The following is a 26095-nucleotide window of genomic DNA, read 5'->3' as shown; positions in this document are numbered from 1 at the left end:
CGTTCTAGATGGACAACCCCTATAATGCCGGTTGCAGTATGTCGTTGTTGAATATGCATGATTCTTCTAGGCCGAAAGTGACATCGACTCGGCCATCTCTTCCGTTACAGGCTCACTTTGCGATCCCACCGGATCATTAGTTGTCAGCCCCTTTCTGATGGCCAACACATTGTCTACAATGACAGCATCGATGCCCTCCTTCACTTGGCGCTACAGAGGGATGCAGTTGTTAGCTGTGATGCTCAAAGGTGTTCACCAGCCGGACGCTGACAGACAGGGTAAAAAACATACCTGAACATTGATTGGGTCATTGTTCGCAACACCGTAGCTCACGCAAACCAGGCCGCTCTCCTTGACAACCCGGACCAGCCGCGGGCTGTTTACGAACGGTTCTGCAGTACTCACGATTCCGATGAGATTCCAGCGACTAGCGAATCGAATGGCTTCCTGTAGCGAAGACGCTCGCACGTCGGCTACCGGGCTTGATCCTGCATCCGTGAGGAACATGATGGGAATTGATGGCTGTTTGAAGCTGAGACAGAGACAAATGTCGGGGTTGAAAGAGCTGAAGATGATATGCCGGTTCCCCGCAAGGTCGTAGACCTTGGACAGGACAGTATCGCAGAATGAGTTGAGCTCGACGGCATACGTGTCCATCTCGTGCTCCTCGCTCTCGTGTAACATGGGATACTTCATTTCAATGTTGAAGCCAATGTTCTCAGGCAGCTGACGAAACAGGTCTTCGAGTGTCGCAAATGGAGCCTGGATGAAGTTTCCCCGTGAGTTGGCTTTGTACCCCTTCACCTTGAAGTCGCGCGTATGCTTCATCCGCTCGTCGAGCCCGTCCGAACGCATTCCTGCGAACCCCAGCGATAATGAACGTTGCCGGGCTCCTCCAGACCCTGCGCCATTCATGACGGCCCTTTTGGCAACATCATTAGCCACTTCGCTAACAGGATTCCGCTTCGAGTCGGGGTTGATGTGCAAGAATTGTTCCAGAGTAAGCGTATGGACGGGAGCATCAATACCCGTCTCACTGACGAGGAAGTCGTGATAAATGACAGGGACATGATCTTTGGTCAGCTGTACATCGAACTCGACGTACTGTGCTCCCAAATTTGCTGCGGCGATGAAGGACGGGACAGTGTTCTCGCCGAGCTGCAGTGACCTGTTCGACGTCAAGTTCTTGCCCATACCGCGGTGGCCGATAACCATGGTCGAAGCCAGTTTCTTCCAGTATGTCTGCTGCGAGTTGATCTCCATTTTGGGATGGGAGAAGGGCGTGATAACCAGGAAGTTGAAGTTGACCGTGCCAATCACTTCCAGATTACCTCCCATGATCGGCACGCAGACGTCGCCCTGCAGGTTCATGCGTTTTGTGCCTATAGGTGGTTTTACTGCGGAAAGGAGGGCCACCGCTCGGCCAATCTTGTTCTTTTCATTACCCGAGTATGTCGGCACAATGTCGAACAGCAGTTTGACCCGGGTGACGTCAGGGGTTGTGAACACAATCGGCTCGGTAGAGATATTGTCGTGAACCGGCAGGTCGATGGTGGTCGGCTCTCCATGAGCTCCAGAGGCCGAGACGACAGCAGAGAGAGCGGTGTCGAGCTCCGTTAGATGGGCCTCAGTCAGGGGAACTCGGTCGAGCTTGACAGCTTCAATGTTCTTGCGCATGTCCATGGAGCCCAGGCTGACTAGGACCAGGCTCTCCTTCGTCAAGTATCGATGGCCAAAGGTTTTGACGGGCTCTGCAGAGCGGACGGATCCATTTGACGTGCGTCCGTCGATAGACGAAGTCTCGGGAGAGGCTGGTGGCGAGCTGCTGCCACGGCTCTCACTGGCCACAGACCGGGCGGCCACACTCGATGCCGACGAGCTGACATTGTCTAATGTCGCGAGGAGCCGGGCAATCAGGAGGTGTCCCCGCAGAGCAGCGTGCTCTCTCGCGGTCCAGCCAGAAGAATCGGGCCTGCTCACATCGGCTCCTGCATTCACGAGCAACTGAACGACAGGGAGGTGACCATCCACAGCAGCGACATGCAACGGCGTCCAAGAGTACACACTCTCGGCAATGTCAACATCAGCCTTCATCTCGTCCGTTCCCCGGAGGAGGACTTCGGCGCAGCCAGCATGCCCATACCGCGCAGCAACGTGCAATGCTGTTTCCCCGGCCGTGTCGCGCCAGTTCACATCGACGCCGGCATCCACCAGCATCTGCACAATGATTTCATAGTTGGCTTTAGTGGCCAAAGCCAGGACAGCCCCGGACTTTGCGACGTGTTTTCTCATTTCCAGCTTCTTCTTGTGAAACCCGTCCCAGTCTTCGCCTCGAAGCAAGGCCTCGGTCGTGAGAGGATGCCCGCCGATGACGCTGAGGTGCAGGGGGGCAAAGCCGTCCTTGTCCTGCCATTGGGGCGCATCGATGCCATCCTCGACACTGAACTGGCCCCATTCTTGCATCTTGGCCATGATGACCTGGCACAGGACGACGAAGCCAAAATGAGCGGCGTAGTGGAGTGGGATCCTGCCAAATGAGTCCTTTGCGCTCAGAGCAGGCCTCTGTTCGGGACTAAGCTGGTCCAGCAGATATATCAAGAGCTGAACCGCTTCATCGTCTTTGGCCAACAGCTTGCCTTCGTCCTGATTCAGCATTCGAGCGATGGGGCCTGGAGAGGTCGCTGGATGCATATACTGAGATGTGAATTGTGTCCCGACGGGGAACGGATACACGCTGGGCTCTTTCTCAGGTGAAGGCGCTTTGGTCCGGCCAAAATGGATGACGAGCCTGTGAATGCAGTTGCGTCCGTTGATATCTTCGGGTTCGTCTAGTGTCTGAATGTGCTTGATGAGATGGGCAATGGTGTTTCGGGACCTTGCTGAAATTGAACGCTGGAGAAGGTTCAAAAGGAGATTCTGGGAAGAAAGATCCTTGGGCTTATTTGTTTCTTGTAAAACCTTCTCTAAGGCGGTGACATCGTCTTTCCGGATGGCCTGGTCGAGCCCGTCCAACACAGCTTGGGGAAGTGTGAGCATAGCCTTGGCAGAAGCTCGCCCAAGAGATCGGACGGATCTGTCTGATTTGGAGTCGTCCAGGTTCTGAGCGTCGCCGAGGACCGAAAGCCATTTGTTGATCTCGCCAAGCAGCCGGGAAGTATTTGTGTCCTTGGCAAACGGCTTGACGTCAACTTTGGTTGAAATGTAACGATGCTGAGTTGATGTCTCGGGGACCTTCTTGTCGAGCTTCTTCGTAATCTTCACAAAGCCACGGCGGTTGATTTCACCGAACCATTGGAGGTTCCTTAACTGACTGCGGAGCTCAAGAAGTGCACCCATGAGCTCCTCGATTTCATCTTGGTCGAGGCTTGCGACGAATTCGGAGCCGCGACCATATCGATCGTGCAGCAGGTTCAGGCGGCGAACGGACTCGGCGAACTTTTTGTTGTAAAACGAATCTACATCCTCCAAATTCCGGTCCAAGACAAAGAAAAACTCTGTGTCGTCACGTTAGGAGGGGAGGACAGCCTGGGTAACGGAGTGAGAGTCCAGGCAAGCTCCTACCTGCGAGATCAACCTGCCCACCCGCCTTGACTGTTTCCGAAGCAGCCTTGATGAGCTTCTTCAAGGCTTTATAGTTGATATAGAATGATGCCCATTCTGGGACTTGGTTGCGTGGCAAGCTAGTATGATGTCAGATGACTTGACTTGGGCAGATGTGTGTAAGGGTAGATGTGGAGGACGTACTTTCTGCCGAACTTCATCCTGAGCCTGTGACCTCGGTCTAAGAATTTCGATATGTGAGGAACAAAAGGCAAGGGGAGGAACCTTATGGGACGATATTCGGAAAATGAAAAGACCGAAATTCGGCGAGCTACCGGAAGTCAGAGCAGGAAGGTTTAAAAGAGGTGAAAAGCGGCAACCCGATCTTTAAGACACACGGTCGAACCCTCTTCCGCCTTGCTTCAGGACGACAAGACTCGCAACTTGGTTTGCGACTGGCTGTCTAAATGTTAGATCGTCCAGGTGCCATTTTGTCTTATTCGGTAGTTCGGCCGTATTAGAGACTGGGTGGGAGTCGGAGAGAAAAGAGGAACACAAGCCCTCACGGTACTGATTGAATATGCGACCGAGAAGTGAGCCTGAGGGAACTTGGCCCCACCCAGATGGGGTCTGAAGCTTAACTGGTTAGAGACGCGAAGACATTCGTAAAAACGAGGGGCGGTGGTGAATTATAAAATTATTCCAAGTCTATCCAAGCCACTGAGGGACTAGGAGAGTAGGTTTGATGTTGAGTTTCGAGTCAAGAGAAAAATAGAGAGGGAGAGGGAAAAAAGGAGTCAGGAGCAGGCTATACGGCGGTGGAGGAGAAAGAACAAGAACAAGGCAAGGAGTCACTGGATCCACGGCGGTGAGCCACGGTGTATACGTCTTGGAAGTAAAAAAAAAAAAAAGACGCCTCTGAACCGTCTCGATAATGTATGGAGTACGGAGTACTAAAGGGTTGGTTGAACCTGCAAGAGTAAGGTACCGAGAAGATACTTCTTCATAGCGGAGCTACTGCATCCAATAGGTCTGAGACATGGTCACTCGTGCATGCCAGGTGGAATCCTGTTGGATACTACCGGCTGCCACTAGACCTCATACGGACGATTCACATACGACCCCACCAAACCACGTGACTTACCCCGGCATACGCTCATGTCAAGGGGAGCGGGATGGTAATTACTCAGGTCCAGGAACAGGGGCATTATTAATAGACCCAAGGTAATTACGACAGCCACAGGACGGACAGAATACGGGAACCTCGTCCTTTCAAGAGGCGAATGGGCATGTGCACCGTATAGTACCTGCATGGTCAGCTACAATGGAGTACAGAGTACGAATCAATAAATTTTCCTCGAGCATGTCTACGGATATGATATCAGCAGTTGACCACGGCCGTCTAACCACTTTTGGCCAGTTCTCATTGGGTGTTGCTTCTGACGAATTTTCAGATCCAAAGAACTACGAGGTAGAAAGACCCTCTAAACACAGACCGACTACCAGGCTGTCGAGTACGTAGCAAAGGTTGAAGGGACGTGCGGGACATTGAATCTCCTATTGAAATTGGCGAGCCCCAGCTGCTTCTTCAACATCATGTGGTTCACTATCCCGCTTTGGCCCCGCCCCCACCTTCAATCCCAGCCCAAAAGTGTCTGCTGCTGAGTAGACTAGCTGGAATACGGATACATTCATTGACTGGTAGAGTGCGGCGAAGAAAGATAAAAGTACAGTACACCAACGTCGACCGACGTTGGCATACGGATCCAGTCGGTCGCGTCTAAAGAACACCTTAAACATGTTCTCCGAGGACAAAGATATGAGACTCTGCAAGTGCCGTTCTATCAATGGCTGATCCGTACCAGCGAAGTCAGGCAACGCCTAACCCAATAGATCTGTTGCCGTATGTTGACGTTGGTAGAGGGCTGCCCGCCACCTCGAGCCCGCCATATCCACTTGTTGTTGTCCGGGCTACATCCATCACTGGATGCCGTGGCGTGGTCATCGATGTATCCGCCATCGGCAAAGCTGCACTCCGTGACACTGCAGCAAAGCCACCATCCTGGCCCCCCAAGACTTCCAGGTCTGCGCTCTTCCTTATCAAAGGCCTCGCATCCTCGTCACACCTTCCAAGTTCCCTCCCAGTCTCTACAGCTTCTCGTACGGCGATCCGAAGTGTGTCCAATCTCGCTTGAGCTTCGTCCACGTGGCGTTGGAGAATCATGGGCTGAACAGATGTTTGCCGTTCTTGCTGTTCGGCAAGGCCTGGGCTCATCACTTCCGCCTCTTGCGTGACCAATAGGACTTGGGCCGGAGATCCTAACTCGAGAAAGTCCAACAGCCTCTCCAAACCTCCAAGCGGAGCGCCGCCATTGGGCGAAGCTAGGTTGGATACGCCGAAGGGGGTTCGTGGCTCAACTGTGGCGAGAATTTTGACGAGACGCGTCGCAACATCCTCGCTCAAGGCATGGGCGCATTGGTCCAGCATCTGTCGCACCGTCTGCGACCCGATATAGAGGCCGCGCTGCCAACAGAATATCACTGTCGCCACCGCCTGTCGTAAGCAGTCCATCGAAAGTAGGCCTTGAACGAAGGCCGTCATGACGTCTGGACCGAACCACGGCCGCTCGTTGATGAAGCCGTCTTGCACCGCCGTATCTTTGATTTTGGCCCACTTGGTCAAGTACGTATGCCGGCGGACATCTTCGACCGTCTTTCGTCTGATATTGATCCCCCTAGCGTCGCGGCCGGTACACCGCTGGATGATTCCGTAAAAGCGGACCAAGTCACCCTGCTCTTTGTAATGATTGAGCAGGCAGACCAACGCCTGTTGTGTCGGCTCCAGCTTGGAAAAGTAAAGGAAGTGCCGAACGGCCGCGTTCGCCAGGCCATGCTGGCCCATGCGATCAAACCCGAGTATAAGAGTCGTAAGGGTATGGATTGTCGGAGGATGTGGGGACACGAGAAGGTTATGACACATCTTGGCGACGCTTTCCTTGGGTTCCCACGAGGAGTCTCTTTGCATCGCCGCTCGAGAATTGTCCAAAATAATCCGCAGGCTGCGATTGAGTTCCACGCTGCGAGCCATAAGATCCTCGGGGTGGCCGCGTGCTCCGACGTAGGACGGGTACTGCCACACCCTGCGTTCCTTGCTCGACCCGGCTTCTCGAGGCGCTTGGGCTGAGTAATAGTCGACAAGACATTCCTTATAGATTTCGAGCTCTGAAAGCCCGGCCGCCTTTAGTAATTGGACAACCAAGGACCGAGTGGAATTCTCCTGGGCGCTTAACTGCCGGGTGCTCCTCGGGGCTCTGTGGGCTATGTGTGGGGAGGACTCTTCTTGGTCGAGGCGGCGTTGAAGGGCGTCATAGTCCGTCTTTTTACCCTCCTGAATGCTCCGTTGCAACTGAGGGAGACCAGAGGCTCGCAGCAGCTTTTGTAAATCATCAGATCGTACCGGCATTCTCGACCAAGTAGATGCATCCCCGAGGGAATCCAGGAATTCTGCGATGCCGGTTTGCCGCACACGAGCCGCGCGCCACGCGCCTTTGCAGCGGTTTTGAATATCACCAGCCGGTACCGTTGCCGCAGCAGGATCTGAATAGCGTTCAGCCAACTCCATTACCATGTTCAGATCCGCCTTGGCCTCTTCTAGCTGGCGGGCCAACTCCTTCCTACGGTCGTCCTTATGCTTCGCATCTAGCATGGCAGCAGTGCCCATGATGGAGGTATAGAAGACCGTGAACACCTCTCCGAAGGTGGGTTTACGTCGAGTGGCCCTCGTCGCCGAGTGTCGAATCATGCCGCTGGTCGCTTGAAGACATCCTCGGCAGCTGCAAATGCGCGCCTGGCCCCCGCGAGACCAGAGCGCCTGCATCGTGCCGGCATCGGGGATGACAAGGTCGTCGCTTTGTCGAGCACCGGCGCGCTCTTGTCGATTTGCAGACGGTAGAAATGTATCGCTTCCGCCCTGTTGGAGGACTATCCTGTGTAGTGGTCGTTCGATTTTGTCGTGTTTACGGGAATTCGGGCCAATTGAGCGGCTTTCTGATCGCTCAAAGCTATATCACGTGACTTACATCTGGTCCGTGCACCTAGCTCCTCCAGCTTGGAAGGTGATGCCCATCGCTGATCGCTTGACCGTGAGAGAGATTTGTTGGTACGAAATACTTCGTACCTACGAACGCTTCACTTTCCATTCAATGCCATCAGAAGTAGGCCAAACTTTTTTGTAGGTGCCATCCCATGCAGGTCTTCTACTCAGTATTTCCCCTAGAATCACGAAGAGATGCTTCGTGCTTCGTTATTATATAATCACTTCCGTGTCTATGTTAATTAAACCCCGGTAACTAACCTATTGGTATTCCATTATCGCGATGTACCCCGCTCTCTCAGCACCGTCGATGAACTGACCCCTCATCTCATTCCATTTCCCCAAGTGCAGTAGTCGTAAGTATCGCTACGGAATCGGAAGTGACGAGATCTTGCACGTTTCTTCCTAAAAAACGGTGGTTTCTACTGGTGAGCCATCACTATGTATGCCTTAACGCTCAAGGGTGAATTACAAGGGTGAGACGAAAAGATTTCCCACGGCACAAGCCAACACAATTACTTTCTTTTATTTACTCTTACTTACAACCGGCCGCTTCATAGGGTCACAAATCTCCGCCCCAAAGACACGGAAGATGCGCCTTTCTGGTATATCTTCAAAGTCCAGTGCACCTCGTGCCGAGAGACACATCCCAATACCGTAGGCGTAAATCGATTCGTAAGCTTCGAGCCCTGAATACCTCTCCTCGTACTCCCGTCTCTCAATGCTGATGTGTGCCCATCGTTCCTGGTTGCAAGGACATGAACGAGATGAGCGGTAGTCGTGGTCAGGCCAACTTCGTCTGGAAATGCAAGAACTGCAAGAGAGAGTCCTCGGCTACCATCCAGGCGGCCCCGACGCCCTACGAACAGTCTGAACCTGCCAAAGCCCGCAGAATACTCGAGTTCGATTGCCGAGGCCTCGAGTTCACCGAGTTCGTGCCGGAAGGGGAGTGGCTTGCAGAAGGTCCCGAGTCAGGCACCAAATTCGAAAGCATCGAATTGACTGATGGGGAGTGGTACGACTATGATGAGAAGGCTGGGGAAGAGGTGAGCATCAAGGACCTATCATGGGAAATTCAGCGGGCTTGATTGCGGGAATTTCCAATATACTGAGCACCTTTTTTTCAACCGTTCTTGTCTTCGTGTATATTCTTCTCACATATCCCTGTCCGAGTCGGCGGCTATGCTCTATGTAGTCAACGTATTGTTACAACAGGCTTGCCAATCATCATGAGAGCTCTCGTCTTCGCCTCGAACGACGGGTGAAGACAATGCAAACCCCTGACCGCATGATCTGTCCATATAAAGCGCATTTCGTCATAACGCATTATAATTTCCCTTGTCCCAATATCTATCCCACCCACACCAACTGAGGCATCAGAAGTATCGTGAAGTCTTCGTAGGAAAACGGCGTAAGATACGCCATCTTCTCCCAAATGCTGGCAACCCACAAACATTGGATGTCAAGACGTAAAGTAGCAAGTCATGCTATCCGATAGTCTCGTGGTATTGACTAAGTCGTAGACTCCGGGGGCCGAGTGAACAAGCAAGCATTCGTTCGTGTAGTACCGTAACTGATGGGAGAAGATGGAAAGTCGACTGGCCACTTGGCCCGTCAGCCCACTCATTAGAGGAAGTAGTCGCCAGCACCACGGCGATTAGCTGGGACATGGCGCTGGTCGTCCGGAACCGCAGAGAAAATGCTGAATTTCGTGTTCATATCCTTATCCACCGTCATGATTGACGCAACGTTGCCGCAGCGGTAGCAGTAGTTGGGGGCTGACCAGACGGTCACGACAGAATTCTGGGGAAAGTGGTACTGCAAGACAGCGTTAGCACCGACATCGGCTGCGTGAATGATCCAGGGAGCCGAGACAAGAGAGTGGGAAGCAATATACCTTGTAGCCTTCGTTTACAAGTTGGTGTGCCCGGGCAATAAGCTTGAGTCCGTTGACATGATTGAACTCGTTTGCCACCTTGTCCCCGAACAACCACCCAGCGCCACGCGGGCTGATAGCCCATGTATCGACATCTTCGGGATCAGACCAGACAAGGTCGCAGAATGCGCCCTCGTGGGGGATTTCCTGCGCCCGGGCCACAACCCGAATCTGATCAATAGTCCTGATTTCCGGGCTGAGACCGCCGTGTACACAGAGAAGCTCGCCGTCAACGATGGCGGCTAATACAAGAAAATCGAAGACATGACAGCAGGCCTTCCAGACAGAAGCATTGCCATATTTCTGTTGACATTCCTGGTAGAACCCGTAGACCTGCGTAATCTGTCGAGATTCGTGATTGCCCCGTACGAGGACGATTCTATCGGGATACCTATTGCTTTGTTAGGTCGACTGAGGAAGGGATCAACCGGATTAGGGGCAACGCACTTCGCCTTCAAGCACATCAACAAGGTGAATGTCTCGAGACTGAAATAGCCTCTATCCACAAAGTCACCGAGGAACACGAATCTGGTCTCAGCGGACTGTGAGCCGCCAACCTCAACGGCCGAATCAGGCCGAGGCGACGATCCAGCTGCGCTGATACCGGCTGCATCTTCTTCCACGTCCTCAACTGCTCCGCCGTTCGAACTTTGGGCCTTGATGCGTTTCTTGAGCTTGGGGTCTGTGATTTCTGTCGGCGGCTCAATATCCTCCGACGTGATGATGCTAGTAGATGTCTTCGGTGCCTGAACATTCGACTCTCCAGGCATTCCCCCAGCAACACGGAAGAGCTCAAGAAGGTCGTAGAACTGCCCGTGGATGTCCCCGCAAATGGTAACAGGAGTGCAAACCGGTTGAATATTGGATTCTGACGAGTTTCGTCAGTAAACCTTTTGGGGGAAATTGATTGGTGGTCTCGCAACATACCTTCCATCAGCACCTCTTTGACCATCTCACATAGCTCCTTCATGACCCGTTCAGGCAGATAATGGCACTGTTTAGCCTCCTCCAGCCACTCATCTAGACCGGCATTGAGCGAGAGATTAGCCGGACCTGGCCGAGGGATCTGGCTCGACATAATGAAATAATGGGCTATGACACTCTCGCAAGCTTTCTTCGCTTTGGACCCAAGACCAAAGAAGGACCCAAGACGACGGAGGCTCCCGGACTGGCTCGTTGGTTGTTGGGGAGCTCGAGAGCCTTGACTAGAACCGGCAGAGCGTGACTGGCCGGAAGAATGTGATGGTGCACCTCCTACTCCACCCTCAGGAGGATGGTCGTCGGGATGCTTATCGTCCGGGCGATGTCGTGTCTGTGGAGAATTGCTGGACTTGTCCTGCGCTTCTTCTGAGTCACTGTCACTCTCAGAATCAACGTCCTTCCGCCCGTCAGCTAGGGACTCCTCGCGTATAGAGAGAAGTGGGTGATTACGTGGCCTGCGAAAGTGGGATGCAAACGCGGATTGGAATCGCGGAGCCCTAGCCTGGGGTTGAGGAGGCTCGGGTGGAAGTTGAGAAAGAGGCCTTGGGTGGTAATGAGAAGAAGGGCGTTCTAGAGATTGTGTTGATAAGCTTTCACGCCGCGGAGGCAAGACGTAGCAAAGTCGGGCCTCGCCAATCTCGGGGTCCTCAAAAGAATCCAATAACTCGCTGTCATCAAGTGGGGGAGAAGGGCTCTGTTGTCGATCTCGAGCTACCGTAGTATGATCGGGGGTACCGTGGTGAGAGTCACCAACAATCCGATCCTGATGTATGTCAGGAAAAGGAACGGAGTCCGTGAGCCCCACTGGGAAGTCCGAGGTCGATGCAGACAGAGGAACCGCTGATCTGCTGGGGCGTGTGTGTTCGTTCCCAGGCACAGAGAGACGCACAGTGAGACGCCGAGGTCTTCTCAGTATAACCGGGCTACTGGGCGGCTGGTATCCCCTCGCTGGCGGCTCAGGAAGTGGACGTGGACGAGGCGGGACCTGAGGCTGAAGCTGCGTGCTCCTGTTGTTCTCTCCAAAGGACCAAACCACGTCTGAGCGCTGACGCTGCCGTCGTCTTTCCTCAGACTCGGTAAGAGGATTGCCGTAACCCCCAACGGTGACTGGTCGAGAAGAGGTGTAAAGAGGTAAAGTGCGACTCGGCGTAGTAAGCCGTGGGATGTAGCCGGGACGGCCAGGGACAGGAATACCGGCGCGAGAACCCCGTTCTGGATGGTCGGTTTGCTCGGAAGAGACTTGGTTCCGGTTGGCTTGATTGTCGTTAAATCGGTTGACGCTGGCTTCTAGTTGAGCAGTTGGGAGTGAAAAACAAAGTGTCGCACTCCTATTCCGATTTCGACCGGCAGGAACGGGGCCGTCTCGTCGAGCAACGTTGGTAAGCGGGTTTCGGTAAACCTGATTTGCTCTTTGAATCGCCGCTTCGATTTCGGACTCGGAAGGAGGCGTATATTTCTGAGTGGACTGAATGCTGGGCGTACGTCGTCGCTGGCCGACGGGAGACAGGTTGGACTGTTGATCAGACTGTTGGATAGAGAGGTCAGAGCCAACACTGTCGTTGTTGGCAGGGAATGGCTCCCAAGCCGCCCTGGTCTCCATTCTGTCGGCTGATTATCGGTGTAGCTATTGGCTGTGTGTCGGGTAAACTTCGGTGTTAGGAAGTGATCTCGGGTGAAATACTTTCCGAGTATCAGAGCTTTTGGTGTGAACCCTCAGTGAAAGTCATGTGATGTCACCCATTGTTCAGATAAGCTGCACCTTCCTGTTGACTTAGACCCCACCGGGGGAAGTCGAACAGCATCTCGCAGTTACCCTGGGGAACTCACGACTTGTGTGAGTAATACATTCCAACCTCCTTCTCTCTTTGCTGCTAAAGACGTACAGCATCGTCTCTCTCTCTCTCTCGCACACACGTCTGACATGTCTTTGATGATTCAGGTACAATCTCTCTGCCCCGTGGCAAAGAGGCACAGCCTTTAAAGGCGATGTGTTGGACCTGTATCGACAGACAACAACTCTAAAAGGCCTTTATACCATTTTGGCCACCTCTGCCTACAAGGCCGTCCTCGATATTATACCCCAACCATTATATTGGACTCAAGCTCAGCCCTGGCCATTTGGACGCTCTTGTCACAATGCAGGATCGGACTCTTCCCCGAAAGGCGAACGGGGTTCTCCCCATCACGGCAAGCCAAACAGCCGGCAATACGCAATCTTCCAACGCGACGAAATCAGCAAAGGTCAAGACGCCTATTGAGGGGGACAAGCTCTTAATCCGCAGACTTCCGCCAGGCTTAACGGAGGAGGAGTTCTGGAACATCTTGGGCCCTCAGTGGAGACCCGGCAAAGGTCTGGTCGACTGGTTCGACTTCAGAGCTGGAAAGGTGTCACAAGAGTACGTTAGGAGTGTGGGCTTTCCTCCTGAGTATCAGCTAACGGACTCGTAGTCCGGCAAAAACATCCAAGCCTGCAAGAGTCTACCTCCACGTGAAGAAACGCGACAGCCTGACAGAGCTTTCCGAGATTGTGCAGACCAAGGGCTGGGAAGATGCTAAGCTCACGTACAACAACACATGTCTAATTGGCCCTCCTGCCTTGGAGTTTTCCATCTACAAAAAGATACCCGGTCCTAAGAAACGAACTGATCCGAGGCAAGGCACGATCGACCAAGACCCTGAGTTCATGGCATTCCTTCATTCTCTTACGAATCCCGAGCCCGAAAAGGAGACCGCTCCGATTGACGATAAGGCTGCAGCTGTGGCGGAGGAGAGCAAGTCTGAGACAAAGGTGATGACGACGCCCTTGATCGAGTACCTTAAGGAAAAGAAGGCAAATAAAGCGAAGGAAGCCGCGGCCGCCAAGATCTCCAAGCACAGTAGACAAGAGTCGCAGGGTGGCAAGAACAAGTCTGCGACGGACGACGTGAAGAAGCCAAAGAAGGAAAAGGAGAGCAAGACCAACAAGGTGGCTGAGAGGCCCAAGGAGACGGTGAAGATCTTGACTAAGAAAGAGAAAGCCACTACAGAGGCTGCTAAAGCCGCAGAGACCGTAGCCAGTCAACTCACTGCAAGTGCTCAAGAGGCACCCAAGAGTCGACGAGCCAATATTGCCGCTGCAGCGCGTATCCTCCAGCGAGATCTGGGTCTTAGCCCGGGAAGTGCACACCGAAAAGCGCGTCTCAACGCAGCGAAATCGGAAGGCGAAGCGAAGCCAACGTCATCGAAAGATGCAACCACATCATCGACGACCGAACCGTCTGCGGTTGCTGCCGGTGCCGGTGCCGGTGCTGGTGCTGGTGCTGGTACGGCCGCTGGTGCTGCCGCTGCATCCAGCACGACCACGAATTCGGCTGCTCCAGCCGCTTCGTCGAGCGCTCCAGCTACAAACACGGCGTCAACAAGTCAGCCTGCAGACAGGTCAACCACTCCGACGGCATCCAAGTCAGGTCGATCGCGCAGGGGAGGCGGAGGTAAGAACGCTAACTCAAGCGAGGCCAAGAACAAGAACGCGGACCCCGCGGCCGCCGCCCCAGCCGCACCGACTCCTGCCAAGGGCCCCATCGTACTTCTCAAAAAGAAAGATAAGTCACAGGCTCCAGCAGCAGAGTCGACCACCCCTGCATCGAACTCCCCGTCATCCGCCAAGGCGCCCGCTCCTCAACCTGGATCCAAAACCTCTTCAGGCAGAGCGGCGGGAGGCGCTAAGAAATCCTCGGCAACAGTGACTGCCGGTGCAATTCGTGGCTTCGTCAAGCATGCGAACCCCTCCCAGGGCGTCACCGAAGCGGCCCTTAGACAAGCTCTAGAGCCATTCGGCGCCATCACTCTGATCGAGACCGACCGACGAAAAGGCTTCGCGTACGTGGATTTTGCCGAGCACCAGGGACTTGTAAAAGCCGTTGCTGCCAGTCCAGTGACGGTCGGCCAGGGAGCCGTCCAAGTCATGGAGCGAAAGGAGAAGAAGGCAACCAGTGGGGGCTCTGTTGCGCCACCGACGGCGTCAGCTCCTCCACCTGCTTCTTCGACCCCCGCGTCGGCTCAGAAATCAGAGCAGACTACATCCCGGCGAAGTAGGCGCGGTCGGGGCGGCGGCGGCGGCGGGAAAAATGCACAACCTGCCGATGGCGGCAGTCAACAGCAAGCAGGCGCGGCAACGTCTCAGTCAGGCACCAAGGCTGGGTGAGACCATGCTCTACTCTGTATTTGACCTTCCTTATCTTGATGATAAAGTGTCATCTCAAAAATACTTTTGCCAAAGTCAGCCTCTCCGTCTATACACATATACATACAAGAGCTCATTAGGGATATTGTCTAAGTGACAGGAGAGCTACAAAGGCTTGGCCGACGTGAATGGCGTATCTGGCGCCGTCGACAACTGCTACGGAGGAGGAACATCTATGAGCACCCACATCGTTGTCCCCCCGCAACCGGGGTGGGAGAATCAAAGGGCATAACCACAGCGGGCCCTCTATGGAGTAGTTCATACATTGATGCGATGGATGGGGGCACGAAGAGAAGTCTCACAAGGGTACATTTTTAATTGTCAACCGTAAGGGAGTCTTTGCCAGGCTGCCCATCGTGAGAAAGGCAGCTTGACTTTCTCCTCGATGAAAAAAACAAGGGAAAAAACAGAAAAGGATATGATCCTCCGTGAAGCTCTAGATAACTCCCTCTACCATCATAGCATAGGGACACAAAGCAGTGGTAAAGAAAAAGAAAAAAAGAAAAACAAAACCAGCAATAACAAACCAGTCTAATCCCGTGCAGCCGACAAAAGACCAAGATAAGCTGGACCAAACACTACAGAGGCATAGAAGAACACAACTAACAATGCACCCAAGATCATCCCATCCTTTTCGGCGAGTGCTCGGCGCACCCGGGCCTTCAAATCCGTGAGCCAAATCGACTGTCCTGCAGCCCTTCTGGCCTTCCTTAGCCCCGGCAGACCATCGAGACTTGCCAGGTTTTTCAGAATCTGGTACTCGGTAATGGCGCGCTCCCCAGGTCTCTTCTTCCAATAGTCGTCCAGGGTGGGCCGCTCCTCAAAGACCGAGAGACCTTCCGGGTCATCGTCTTCCTTTTTTTGCCCCTCCTCCTCCTCCCCGGCCGCTGCTCCTCCCGATGACAGCAACTGCCGCTTGACTCTGGGGACCGTGTACCCACAGCTTGTCTGTACCTGCCAGACGTGACCCACGATGACGGCGCGCACATCCTCCAAGGTGTCACGGGCGCGACGGTCCGCCACGACGCGGTTAAACCAGGAATCGAACTCCCGGTCGCCGCGCTCGATGATCTTCATGCGGCAGAAGAGGCGCAGGATGCGCGGGGAGCGACCGAATGAGATGAACAAGAGCGTCAGGCGGCCGTTGTCGTAGCCGTTCGCGATCGTCTCGCATCCCGAGCCACTCCGATCGACGTAGGCGATGGTGTTGGAGTCGAATATGGCAAAGTGCGAGGAGGTGTAACCCTTGGGTGAAACATTGATGCGAGGCGTATGTGTGCCGGCTGAGCCCGTGAAAAAGACCGGTTGCCGGGCGGCCCAAGCCGCCAATTCTGGGGATAAAGACGGATAGAGCTTCATCCTGACTCGTTAAGCTTTTATTTCCCCTCCTTCAAGAACCTTGAGAAAGAGGTGGTGGTGGTGGTGGTGGTGGTGGCGATGCCGATCGGAGGGAGTTCAAAACCAGTGGGAACGTATGTGAAGAGGTGGTGATATTTGGCATCGGTGACAATGCCGGTGACGTTGATGTAAAAAATGGAGACGGCGCTCCAAAGCAAAGCCGAACCCCTGGACGGAATAGACACGATATATACGTATCAATTAGTCACAGTTGGAGTTGTGGCTGGGATGAGAAAGGCGGCATCTTGGTCCTTCAACCCCACCGCGGAGGGAATTGGCCCGCATTTGGTGCTGCAGCACGCAATGACTTGCTCGGTAGCGGATTGGACATTCGCTGTGTGTATGCAGAGCGGCACAAGCGAAAAGAAATAATCAGCCAATGCGAGAGTCTCGGTAGTAACTCGGAATGAAGATTGAGGGACAAGTTCGAACTCCGAGGCACACGATCGCACGATCGCACAGTCGTACAATCACGGTCTGCAACGGGGTTTTTAAATAAATAAAAAACAGATTGACAGAACCGATGACACGAGCATTAAGGTAGTTGTCGAATGCGGCTTCTCGATGAGATGATAAAGAAGCTCTCTTGTTCTTTTTCGAAAATTGCTCCATCAGCGTCGTGATCTGTGAGGCTTATCGGAAGGAAGAGGATGACTGTAGTAATCCGCGGCTTGAATCGGATCGTCGGCAAACACAGGTTCGTTAAGATCCGGGCTGTAAGGTGGTGGTACCTGGGAAGTGCGCGGGATGTCGGAGTAAGCCGGAGTTACCAAGGTGGAGACCATGACGGGCCGTGACGGCGCATAGGTGTTATACTTGCGGCTGGCGCTCGGGGGGTGGGAACCGGAGGAAGACGGCTGGGAGGCCGGGGCGGGGTGCGAGTGCGAGGGCGGACGGCCGCCAGGCCCGAATGGCTCCAGGTAGCTACCTCTCCGGCTACGGCCCGAGTGGGCCGAGTGACCCGATTGGACTGAGCGAGCGGAATGGTCCGAATGGGCGGAGTGGCTGCTCACAGGACCCTTTCCGTCCACGTCGAAGCGGCTCCGGAGGCGTTCTTTGTCTTCTCGGTGTCGCTGTTCTCGTTCCTTCTCCTCGCGGTACCTCTGCTCTCTCTCCTTCTCCTCGCGGTACCTCTGTTCTCTCTCCTTCTCCTCGCGGTGTCTTTGTTCTCGCTCTTTCTCCTCGCGGTCCCTCTTTTCCCGTTCCTTCTTTTCACGCTCCTTCTTTTCGCGTTCCTTCTCTTTCTCCTTTTCCTTTTTACTTTCCCTTTCCCGTTCCCTTTCCCGGTGGTGGCGTGAGGCATTGGCATCCTTGGAAGAGGAGGAGGGCCTGGAGTCCGGCCCCAGAGCGCCGGTCATCTCGGCCGGCAGCTCGCGTTCACGAGGTGGGCTGTTACGGATCCGGCGCATTTCATCTCTCAAGTCCTCGTTCTTGTTCCGGAGGCGGATGTTCTCGCCGCTTAGAATCTTGTTCTCGTCCTCCAAGACGCTGTTCCTGTCGATCTGGGCGCGGTAGGTGGCATCAAGGCCCCGGTATTCGGACCGGGCATTTTGCAGCTCGGCCTCGAGCTCCTTGCACTTCTTCTTCCACGTGCTGAGCTCATACTCGGCAGCCTTGAGAGCCTCGGCCAAGGCGTACGGGTCCTTGGACAGCTCCGAGTAGTCTTGGGGTGTGAAAGAGCGATCGGGATTGGATGCGAAGCTGTCTTGGTCACTCAACGAACCCAAGGCCGAGTCGCTTGTCTTGCGATGGTGAGCCCTAGGGCTGGAGCTGCGGCCAGGACTCTTCCTGTGAGATGACCTGTCATGCTTGTCTGACGGCATGGCTGCGAGGTACGTTTGGCTGGCAGTGGCCAACCACTGAGCAGCGTTGATCCTGAAGCTGAAAGTCTTGGGTAGCCGGTTGTATCTGTAGCTATGCCCAAAGAGCGAGCGCAGTATGCGGCAAAGGGGGGCCAAGGGAGAAAAGAGGTGAAGCAGGTGTCAAGTCGTCCAGTAAGTTTGCGATTTTCCCATTCAAGTAGGGCTAGGTAGTTATTTGTTACCGAGAAATCGCGCTGGTCGGGTTTTTCTTATCAGGGGGAGAGAAGACGGGAGGGACAAAAGCAGACCGGAGCCTGACCAGCGTTGGGCTCTAAGGAATGTATATAACACAGAAAGAGCGGGACTTCAGGCTGGAAAGGCACAACCACAACGGGGACTTAATTTCCGTGAGATTGATGAACCAAGCGCCCGAGACACACTTTCATAGCCTGTGAAAAGAAAATCCAAGGAAAGCAAGGGAAGGAAGGCCCTCCGTTTTTATTCCACTTCGACTCGGAGACGTCTCATACCCTTCCTTCGTAGTCAAAACGCCACAAGCAAAACAAAGACTCCCTCTGGTTTGCCTCTCATGCCCTGAGGCAGTACAAGAAGATGGTGTGCTGACTTCAGCATCGGAAAAGGGAGAGAAGGCAGCAATCAGCTCCCCTCCTACCCTCCCCCCCCGCCCCCCTTCCCAAAAAAAAAGGTAGGGGCCAAAAGGAAAGAGGGCAAACAAAAAAACAATTAGGTATTCCGTTTTCTTCGGTCGGTGCCTTGTGAATATGTTCCGGGATCAAAAAGGTGGTCCCTTCTCTTCGGTGGTCATCGGCAGGGGGTAAAAGATCCTGCATGAAAGGCCTGACTTGGCGCTGTCTGTCAGATAAAGCGTAGTCAGAATCGTCACAAAATAGGTCGAAATTGATTTGAGGCAATTATGTACAATTGTGACTGTCTCAGACCGTCAGGGAAACGCTGCCACTATATTTTATATAGTGCAGATTCTGTAAGCGTCCACCCGGATTATACTCTTAGTAATCCGGCCTATTACGTAACCGAAAAGACTATAGTCTATTCGACACACCCCCTAATCGCCCTAAACGTTAGTTAGGCGATTAAAGCTATTCGTAATCGGCAAATAATCCAGCTATCTAATCTATTCGCTATAGCCGCCCTTAAATTCATCCTCCAGGTCCTCTAAATATTCTATCCGGACTTCCTCTAGCTATTTCTGCTATAACCGTTCCCGTATATCCATCACGCCTACCTAGGACCTAAATATCTTAAATTTCTCGCCGTATAACGCCTTCGTTAATCCGTCTACCACTATTTCCGCACTTATAACGTACGTTACGAGTATTTACCCTTATTCCTTTACTTAACGTAACTAGTGGCCGTGGATATCGACGTGGCGGAGGCGCGTTATTAACGTGCTAATCTCTTAATTAACTAATCGAATTGTTTATTTTGAAGATATCTGACGATATCGGATAAACGGAAGGGACGAAAGTCACGAAAAGCAGTGGAAAAATAAGAAGGTAATAATGGGATTGTAAGGTAGGATCTCTGCGCGCGTATTGTCTCTTCTTCGGATCGAAAAAGAGATTAAGATAAAGGATTGAGGATTAAGAATAAAGAACAAAGAAAGGAAGAACCGAACCGAGGGAACGGGTTAATATCCTTTATTCTTTATAAAGGATCGATATCGTAATATTATTGTAATATATATCGATATCGTAGTAATATCGTAATCCATTATATCCTTTATCTGACTCGTAATAGATAAACTGACTCGAAAGAGAACGGTCTAGGCTTGCGGGGAAGATATTCTTTGTTCGAGTACGAAGGATATACTCGAAAGATATTAAGGATATTATTAGTAATAATATTAATATCAAAAAGTTTAGTTATTATCGTATAAGATCCTTAATTCCGGATCGTTAAATTCTACTCCTATACTAAGTAATAGGCGTTATATAAAGATACCCTCTTTTACACCTTATACTAACGCTAATAGCTTTGCTTCCATTATAGACGTTATAACCGTATCCTGCTTATTAGCGCGCCACGCTATTATACCGCTAAATAAGCGTATTACGTACGCTTAACTACTCTTTTAATCGAGGGTATTATCGGTAAAGGAGGCGTTAGTATAGATTTCGATAGCATCGCTACCCCCTAGTTCTAACGCAAACGATTAGCTATTAATTAGATAGAGAATTAGATAATCGGCGGCCTTATAGTAAATAGGCCCTGGATTAACGTTAAACCGGTATAGCCTAGATACTATAAACGCGATATCAGGCCGCGATATCACTACTACGTATAGTATAGATCCTATCTTCCGTTAATAGCTTTTAATATTAGTCGAGGTCCCTAAATAGGGCAGTAGCTCTATAACCTTAATTAGGTGCGTTAGGCGATAGTTACTACTATATTTACTATTCGGCTTTAATAGGCGTTCTAACTTAGTAGTGTAGTCGCGTTATAATAACTAGATTTTACGGGCGACGCGGTCGCGAATAACCTTAATACTAAGGAACCACTATAGAGGATCGCTACCTTATAGGTTATAGTAGCGTTATAGGTTATTAACGGCCTACTCTATCTACGCCTTATAGTATTCCTTATAAGTAATAACGATATCGTTAACGTAGAAGAATAGGAGTAAACCGCGGCGCAGAAAATAACACGGTTCTTACGGTACTATCTAGAAGCCGTCCGCTAAAAGGATAGCCAAAAAGTGCTTTTACTAAAGCAGTAAAGACTCCTTAAGTCTATATAACGCCTTTTTCAGGTATAAACGACTCCTAGGGGCTAAAAAGCCTAGCGGCGGGTATATAAAGATATCGTGGGGGAGGGGCGTGTGTATAAACGCGTTTATAATGTTAAATTATAATAGCGTAAGGTTAAATCGGGCGGCGATAGCTATTAACGCGCGGAATAACCGTCCGGCCAGTATTACTACGTATATCTCCTTAAGCCAGGATTAATACTACTAATCTCCTCGCACTATAAGCCTTACCTTATATTGATATAGAAATCCATATTTATTAAACTTATATATTATCACCTATATCGAATTAAGAACCTAATATCTATCTGCTAGGGATACCGGCACCCGTATCCACGACCCTATCTCCTCGTGGCTCCGCAGGTAGTCTTCTTATACCTATCGGAATAGGTGGCCGTAAGGGTGCGAGGGTATATCGCCAGGGTTCTTCGGAGGAGGAGGGAGGTCTTTATAGTAGATCTCTATAGCCGCCGGGGTAACCGCCGGAGCACCCGCCGAAGTAACCGCCAGGGTTATATTTCCCAAGATAGCCTCCCGGGATATACTTCCGGTAGCTACCGCCGGGGCCGTGGATTTACGGGGTATTATTAAGTGTCGCTATAACGCTATAGGCGTGGACCTTTTCAACCGTAATTTAGTTAGCGGAGTTTTATTTAATATATATATATTAGGTACGTAACGGCTAGCGTTAAATACTATAACCTAATAGTCTCTTTTCTAGCTATCTCCTTACCGAATTAGTTATACTCCTTTATTTAATAGGAGCCCTATAGCCGTAGTTATAGGGGCATCGTAGTACCGTGTTCCGTTATCCTAGAACCCTACGGCTATAGGGGTATCACGGTTTCCTAATATAACGGCTGCTATTAGCACTATAACCGACGGCGGGGTTACTAATAGAGTAGGAAGTAATAGATCGGGCGGATATAGACGGTGATTAGGCGCTATACCGGCTAAATCACACTATTTATAACCTAAATCTTATCCTGATTAACTCGAGATAGCCTCCTCTACCCCTTTACGGCCGGGTATTATGGACTATAACCTTAACGGTAAAGCCGTTAAGGAAGGGGATCCGGGGGCGTTTATCCCCGGATCTAATAATTTAAAATAAGCAGTTATATAAAGGGGGGGGTCCTTAGCTTATACGTCCGTAAACGGCCGTGAATCTTTAGCCCTCTCCTGCTCGATCTAACTAATCAGGTCTTCTAATTACTCCTCGGTTAATTAATAGAGGTTATTCTTAAAGGTGGCGATATCGCCGTTAAAGAAGGCGCGTTCGCTAAAATCTATATCGCGCGTTTAAATAACGCGGTTATAGCGGCGCAGGCTAGATACCTAGACACGGAAAATATTAGTGGAATCGTAGCCGATAAGGTAGCCGATATAGACGCGAGGAGCGATACGATTTAATAGCTTATTAGTAGCCTTCTAAGCGTCCTTTATTATCGCGTACGCCTTATAGCCGTAAGCTTAAAGGTATAATAAAATCGGCTTCCTTATAAACAGGGCCTTATAGGGCGTTTTCCAATCCTTTTACTACCTTCGTGGCGTCCGGTTATAGACGTATACTACCGTGGGAATAGCCTTAGGCTACACAAACGGCGGTAGTTTTACGTGGATATTTATCGCACGACTCTTTAAAATAACCACGGCAGCAGCGCGTTCGGCACTCCCGTTCTATACTTAAGTGTGGGCAGTAGATACCTCTAAAAGGATACCCTCGTCACGCAGGAATTAGGTGATATCGTGGGATTAAGTTAGTTCGTTATCAGATTCGAAAACGCGCACCTTATAGCCTAATTAACGGTCTACCCAGGCGAGGAATTCCTTAATTATTATAAGGATATCCACTGCTAGCTTGCTCTTTATAACGTAGGTGGCCGTAAAACCACTATAACGGTCGGTGAAAAATATAAACCTTAAGTCCCCGTCGGACGTTCGTTTAAAATCCGTGAAATTAATCGCCTATCGCTCCCCTATATAAGTAGGTATAGTGCGAGGGCGCCTGCTAACGTGCCGTTTTATCTTTATAAGCTCGCAGGCCTCGTAGTCGATAGTTATTAGTCCCTTAATTTTAACCCCCTACGTCTGCTCTTCTAGGTGCCTAAGTGGTTTAGGGCCTACATGCCCTAGGCGTAGATACCATAAGATACCCTCCGCAGTGCTTAGATACTATATCGTCGATTTATAGACGCCTTTTCGGGTAGCAGAAGAAGAAGAAGAAGAAGAGCCTAGAAAAGCAGCCGCAGATTAGTTAGAGGGCACGTATTTAATAACGGTTTAATCGAAACGGTGACTTAGCTAGCATAGTATAGATCTATCGGAACACCGAATATAGTTATTTAGTAGCTTCTAATCCCACTAGTATCCTCGAAGACGTAGGCGTTAGTTAGAGATTAAATTACAGGCAAAATCCTCGTAGTATACGACGTTTAACAGCCTAAAATCGAGGCCTTCTATTAGTCCGTTTAATCTCACGGTCACGTTACCGTAACCTTTAATAGGCAGGGATAAACTACCGGCTACTACGTAATCCCCCTACGTGGCGGGTATAAAATCAGAAAAACAGGAAAAATCGTTAAATATATAAATAATAGCGCCGGAATCGAGGATAGCAGAGGTTCGAAGAGGGTAACTAGTAGTAGCGGTTCCTGCTATAAAGCTAGCGGCGTGGGAGACACCGCTACGGACGCTATTACAGTTAAGTCACGCCTCTTTAAGCTATGCAGAGTCCCGGCTCATATCCTTCTTTACCTTCTTTACGGCGCGTAGTTCTTCCACTTCTGCGCGCAGCGAGGGGTCGTATTTAAGGATCCGTTAAACGGTTATTTTAGTGCTCTCGAAGGGTATCCAATCGTTATATACCGTATCCGGGAATAGATAGAAGCAGGCGTTAATATCGTAACTAGGTATAGCGTATACGCGGTAGATCTAACCTCTCTGCAGAGCAGATTAGCGGTATTTAGAAGAGGAACGGTTAGCTAAAGCAGCTAAAGCAGCTAAAGGTATAGCTATAGATACCGCGACAGTAGGATTCTTAGCTTTATTCTTCCTACGGCCGCCCTTCTTACAGGGCTTAGCCGTGGCCTCTAAGGTATCTTCACCCTCTTCGCTTCCGGTATATAGTGCAGGGAATACTATAGCGCGGTGGCTACCGCATTTTCCTTAGTCTTTAAGTCTAGTATTAATATACTTCTAACCGAGGGTATAAAGGTCTTCGGGTATAACTACCTGGTTATCCACTAGGCGACCCTCGGCCTTAGTCTAATCGCGGCCGGTATAAGGGCGTATACCTCTAAAGAAGTCTATAACCTATATATACGTAGCGGGCTTCGAACCGGTATCTTCACAGCTTTATAGCAGTAGCTGCCACTTATCTATCCACTCCCCGAGCTTCTTAAGGCTATTCGTAGGGTAACGGGCATACTCGATATACTCTTCGTGGGTGTCGGTTTAGCGGGTGGCCAGGTACTAATCCGTATCGCGTTTAACGGCTTCGTACACCTTACGAGGTATACCTCCTCGTAGCAGTTATCTACGGCTTTAGTCGATAGTATTAACCTGCTAGGTTAGTATAGCGTTAATCCCCTTTAGGTAGCTATCGTATTACGTTTATAGGATCTTTTAGCGCGCGATTTCGACGTTGTATGCTTTCTGGCTGGCGTCTGTTAGGTCGAGATATTACGTGGGGGTACGCCTAGGTGTTATAGAGGGGAAAGAGTCGTAATTCGGTATTATAGGCTCCTCGGGGGACTAAGTCGGATCGACTAGGCGGAGAAACCTCCACACGCTATTATAGGTGGTAACCGATTCGTATAGGCGTCGCCAGAGCTCCTAATTCTTATAGGTTTTATACGTAACAGGGCTAAGATACGATATCTTAATAGTTATTTATAGATTAACACGCTATATCGGCGTAGCTAAATAGCTTCTTAATTCGGTAGTAGTAGTAAAAGGGTAGATAAAATAGGTATATCTTCACTTAGTAAGTAAGACTCTTAATTATCAGATAAAGCGTAGTTAAAATCGTTATAAAATAGGTCGAAATTAATTAAGGCAATTATATACAATTATAACTATCTCAGACCGTCAGGGAAACACTACCACCGTATTTTATATAGTGCAGATTCTGTAAGCGTCCACCCGGATTATACTCTTAGCAATCCGGCCCATTACGTAACCGAAAAGACTATGGTCTGTTCGACACTATCGAGTCATCGAGAGGTTTCAGGGATAGGATGACGGGTATGTGAGGTGGTATGTATGGATAGGCAGGCAATTTTGAGTCCCAAATTTTAGAGACCCCCCCTGGGCAATATCTTAAAAATTCCCTTCTCGCCGAGTGGACGACCACAGACCAGACGGGAACTGGGGTCTTTTGGGCCGAAAAGGCAAAACAGAAAAAGTGGAAAAAGTAGGGACCGAAGTGACGAAGAATTAATGTATGTACTTGGTAAATGCCGGGTGGAAGGGGGGGTGGGTTTTGCCCGCAATCCGTTGCTGCTCCTCGAGGAACGAGGCCACCAACGCCGCCCCCTTTACGTTGTACTCCTTTTCGCGCACGACGGGTCCTGCCATGACATAGGTACCTACCTTACCTTAGCTAAGGTAGGTACCTATCCTGCTCCGTCCTGTTCCTACCCTGCTCCTGTCTGAGCAACGCTGGGAAACAGGAATGGATCGATTGGCTGGAGCAACAGGCGGTGCAAGACTGGGCTGAAGGAACTTGAGAAAAGCCACCTGGCCACCGAGAGCATTTGAGACTGGCGGTGGCCGATTGCTGTCACCGAAAAGAAAACAGAAAATAAAAAAAAGTCGAAGAAGTTGCATACGCCAATAAGAGAGGGAGAGGAAGAATTGCCAACGGAAGAGGGGTGGGAGGAAGAAAAGAAGGGGAAAAAAGGTTGGAGGAGGGGCGGAGGGAGAGCGAGGTGCATGGTGGGTGGGTACATATGTATGTAATATTTAGTACCGAGTACAGAATAATGTGTGGAGAAGTTACTACACCAAGTGGTACTGATACTTATCAAGCTAAATTACGTTGTACCTACCTTACTGGCTCGTTCGCCAGCCGGAAGATACCCTACAACGTACAAAGTACGTCGCCACGGTTGGGTAATTACGGTACAACACATATTTAGAAGGAGACCAGGCAGGGCCCGTCCCGTAAGGCCGGTTGCTTTGTGGCTCCCATCTTGGCCCAAGGTGAAGAAATAACTGCAGATCGCCATCATGGACCAATGATCCGTCGGATTCGCAACCACAATCATCCGCCGGCTCGGAGGGGTCGAGAATGACGGAAGGTGGGAAAGGAAGGTGCGGAGAGAAG

The 26095-nt window shown here is 51.1% G+C and overlaps 8 protein-coding genes across 8 annotated transcripts; 2 read left to right on the top strand and 6 right to left on the bottom strand.

Moving 5' to 3' along the window:
* Window positions 1–66: 66 nt before the first annotated feature.
* Window positions 67–3761, bottom strand: SODALDRAFT_319925 (glycerophosphodiester phosphodiesterase GDE1; the record flags this gene model as incomplete). The annotated part of the gene is made up of 4 exons (XM_028609486.1): window positions 67–210; window positions 292–3494; window positions 3562–3680; window positions 3745–3761. 4 exons carry the CDS (start codon window positions 3759–3761, stop codon window positions 67–69), a joined length of 3483 nt encoding a protein of 1160 aa, XP_028471278.1.
* A 1137-nt stretch (window positions 3762–4898) lies between these two features.
* SODALDRAFT_348191 (hypothetical protein) lies at window positions 4899–7666 on the bottom strand (the record flags this gene model as incomplete). The annotated part of the gene is made up of 3 exons (XM_028613349.1): window positions 4899–5583; window positions 5667–7526; window positions 7620–7666. The coding sequence occupies 3 exons, from the start codon at window positions 7664–7666 to the stop codon at window positions 5385–5387; spliced, it is 2106 nt and encodes a 701-aa protein (XP_028471277.1). The 3' UTR covers window positions 4899–5384.
* A 153-nt stretch (window positions 7667–7819) lies between these two features.
* Window positions 7820–8979, top strand: SODALDRAFT_327668 (DUF866 domain-containing protein). Its single transcript, XM_028610490.1, has 3 exons — window positions 7820–8109; window positions 8194–8308; window positions 8389–8979. The coding sequence occupies exons 1-3, from the start codon at window positions 8075–8077 to the stop codon at window positions 8719–8721; spliced, it is 483 nt and encodes a 160-aa protein (XP_028471276.1). The 5' UTR covers window positions 7820–8074; the 3' UTR covers window positions 8722–8979.
* A 280-nt stretch (window positions 8980–9259) lies between these two features.
* On the bottom strand, window positions 9260–10647 carry SODALDRAFT_266735 (protein phosphatase 2A; the record flags this gene model as incomplete). Its single annotated transcript, XM_028607504.1, has 4 exons — window positions 9260–9451; window positions 9531–9960; window positions 10017–10437; window positions 10497–10647. The coding sequence occupies 4 exons, from the start codon at window positions 10645–10647 to the stop codon at window positions 9260–9262; spliced, it is 1194 nt and encodes a 397-aa protein (XP_028471275.1).
* A 1718-nt stretch (window positions 10648–12365) lies between these two features.
* Window positions 12366–15051, top strand: SODALDRAFT_39823 (hypothetical protein). The gene is made up of 4 exons (XM_028615305.1): window positions 12366–12384; window positions 12436–12946; window positions 12999–14807; window positions 14873–15051. The coding sequence occupies exons 2-3, from the start codon at window positions 12687–12689 to the stop codon at window positions 14731–14733; spliced, it is 1995 nt and encodes a 664-aa protein (XP_028471274.1). The 5' UTR covers window positions 12366–12384; window positions 12436–12686; the 3' UTR covers window positions 14734–14807; window positions 14873–15051.
* On the bottom strand, window positions 15049–16456 carry SODALDRAFT_39801 (pyridoxamine phosphate oxidase). The gene has a single exon (XM_028615304.1). It carries the CDS (start codon window positions 16129–16131, stop codon window positions 15304–15306), a length of 828 nt encoding a protein of 275 aa, XP_028471273.1. The 5' UTR covers window positions 16132–16456; the 3' UTR covers window positions 15049–15303.
* A 325-nt stretch (window positions 16457–16781) lies between these two features.
* Window positions 16782–17993, bottom strand: SODALDRAFT_319919 (hypothetical protein; the record flags this gene model as incomplete). Its single annotated transcript, XM_028609485.1, has 1 exon — window positions 16782–17993. One exon carries the CDS (start codon window positions 17991–17993, stop codon window positions 16782–16784), a length of 1212 nt encoding a protein of 403 aa, XP_028471272.1.
* A 7093-nt stretch (window positions 17994–25086) lies between these two features.
* On the bottom strand, window positions 25087–25997 carry SODALDRAFT_355670 (hypothetical protein; the record flags this gene model as incomplete). The annotated part of the gene is made up of 4 exons (XM_028613842.1): window positions 25087–25141; window positions 25217–25337; window positions 25428–25546; window positions 25900–25997. 4 exons carry the CDS (start codon window positions 25995–25997, stop codon window positions 25087–25089), a joined length of 393 nt encoding a protein of 130 aa, XP_028471271.1.
* Window positions 25998–26095: the final 98 nt, after the last annotated feature.

The sequence above is a fragment of the Sodiomyces alkalinus genome, assembly GCF_003711515.1.
Source record: "Sodiomyces alkalinus F11 unplaced genomic scaffold SODALscaffold_1, whole genome shotgun sequence".
Classification (NCBI taxonomy): domain Eukaryota; kingdom Fungi; phylum Ascomycota; class Sordariomycetes; order Glomerellales; family Plectosphaerellaceae; genus Sodiomyces; species Sodiomyces alkalinus.
Note: the sequence above shows the minus strand (reverse complement) of the source record. Positions and strands in the feature narration are given on the sequence as shown.

Bases quoted from the DNA above. Each gene is read 5' to 3' on its own strand.
- SODALDRAFT_327668 (XM_028610490.1), top strand. From the start codon at position 8,075: ATGTATGCCTTAACGCTCAAGGGTGAATTACAAGG. The intron at 8,110-8,193 runs GTGAGACGAAAA...GCCGCTTCATAG, and splicing joins CTCAAGGGTGAATTACAAGG to GGTCACAAATCTCCGCCCCA. The intron at 8,309-8,388 runs GTAAGCTTCGAG...CCTGGTTGCAAG, and splicing joins CCGTAGGCGTAAATCGATTC to GACATGAACGAGATGAGCGG.
- SODALDRAFT_39801 (XM_028615304.1), bottom strand. From the start codon at position 16,131: ATGAAGCTCTATCCGTCTTTATCCCCAGAATTGGCGGCTTGGGCCGCC.
- SODALDRAFT_39823 (XM_028615305.1), top strand. From the start codon at position 12,687: ATGCAGGATCGGACTCTTCCCCGAAAGGCGAACGGGGTTCTCCCCATC. The intron at 12,947-12,998 runs GTACGTTAGGAG...ACGGACTCGTAG, and splicing joins GCTGGAAAGGTGTCACAAGA to TCCGGCAAAAACATCCAAGC.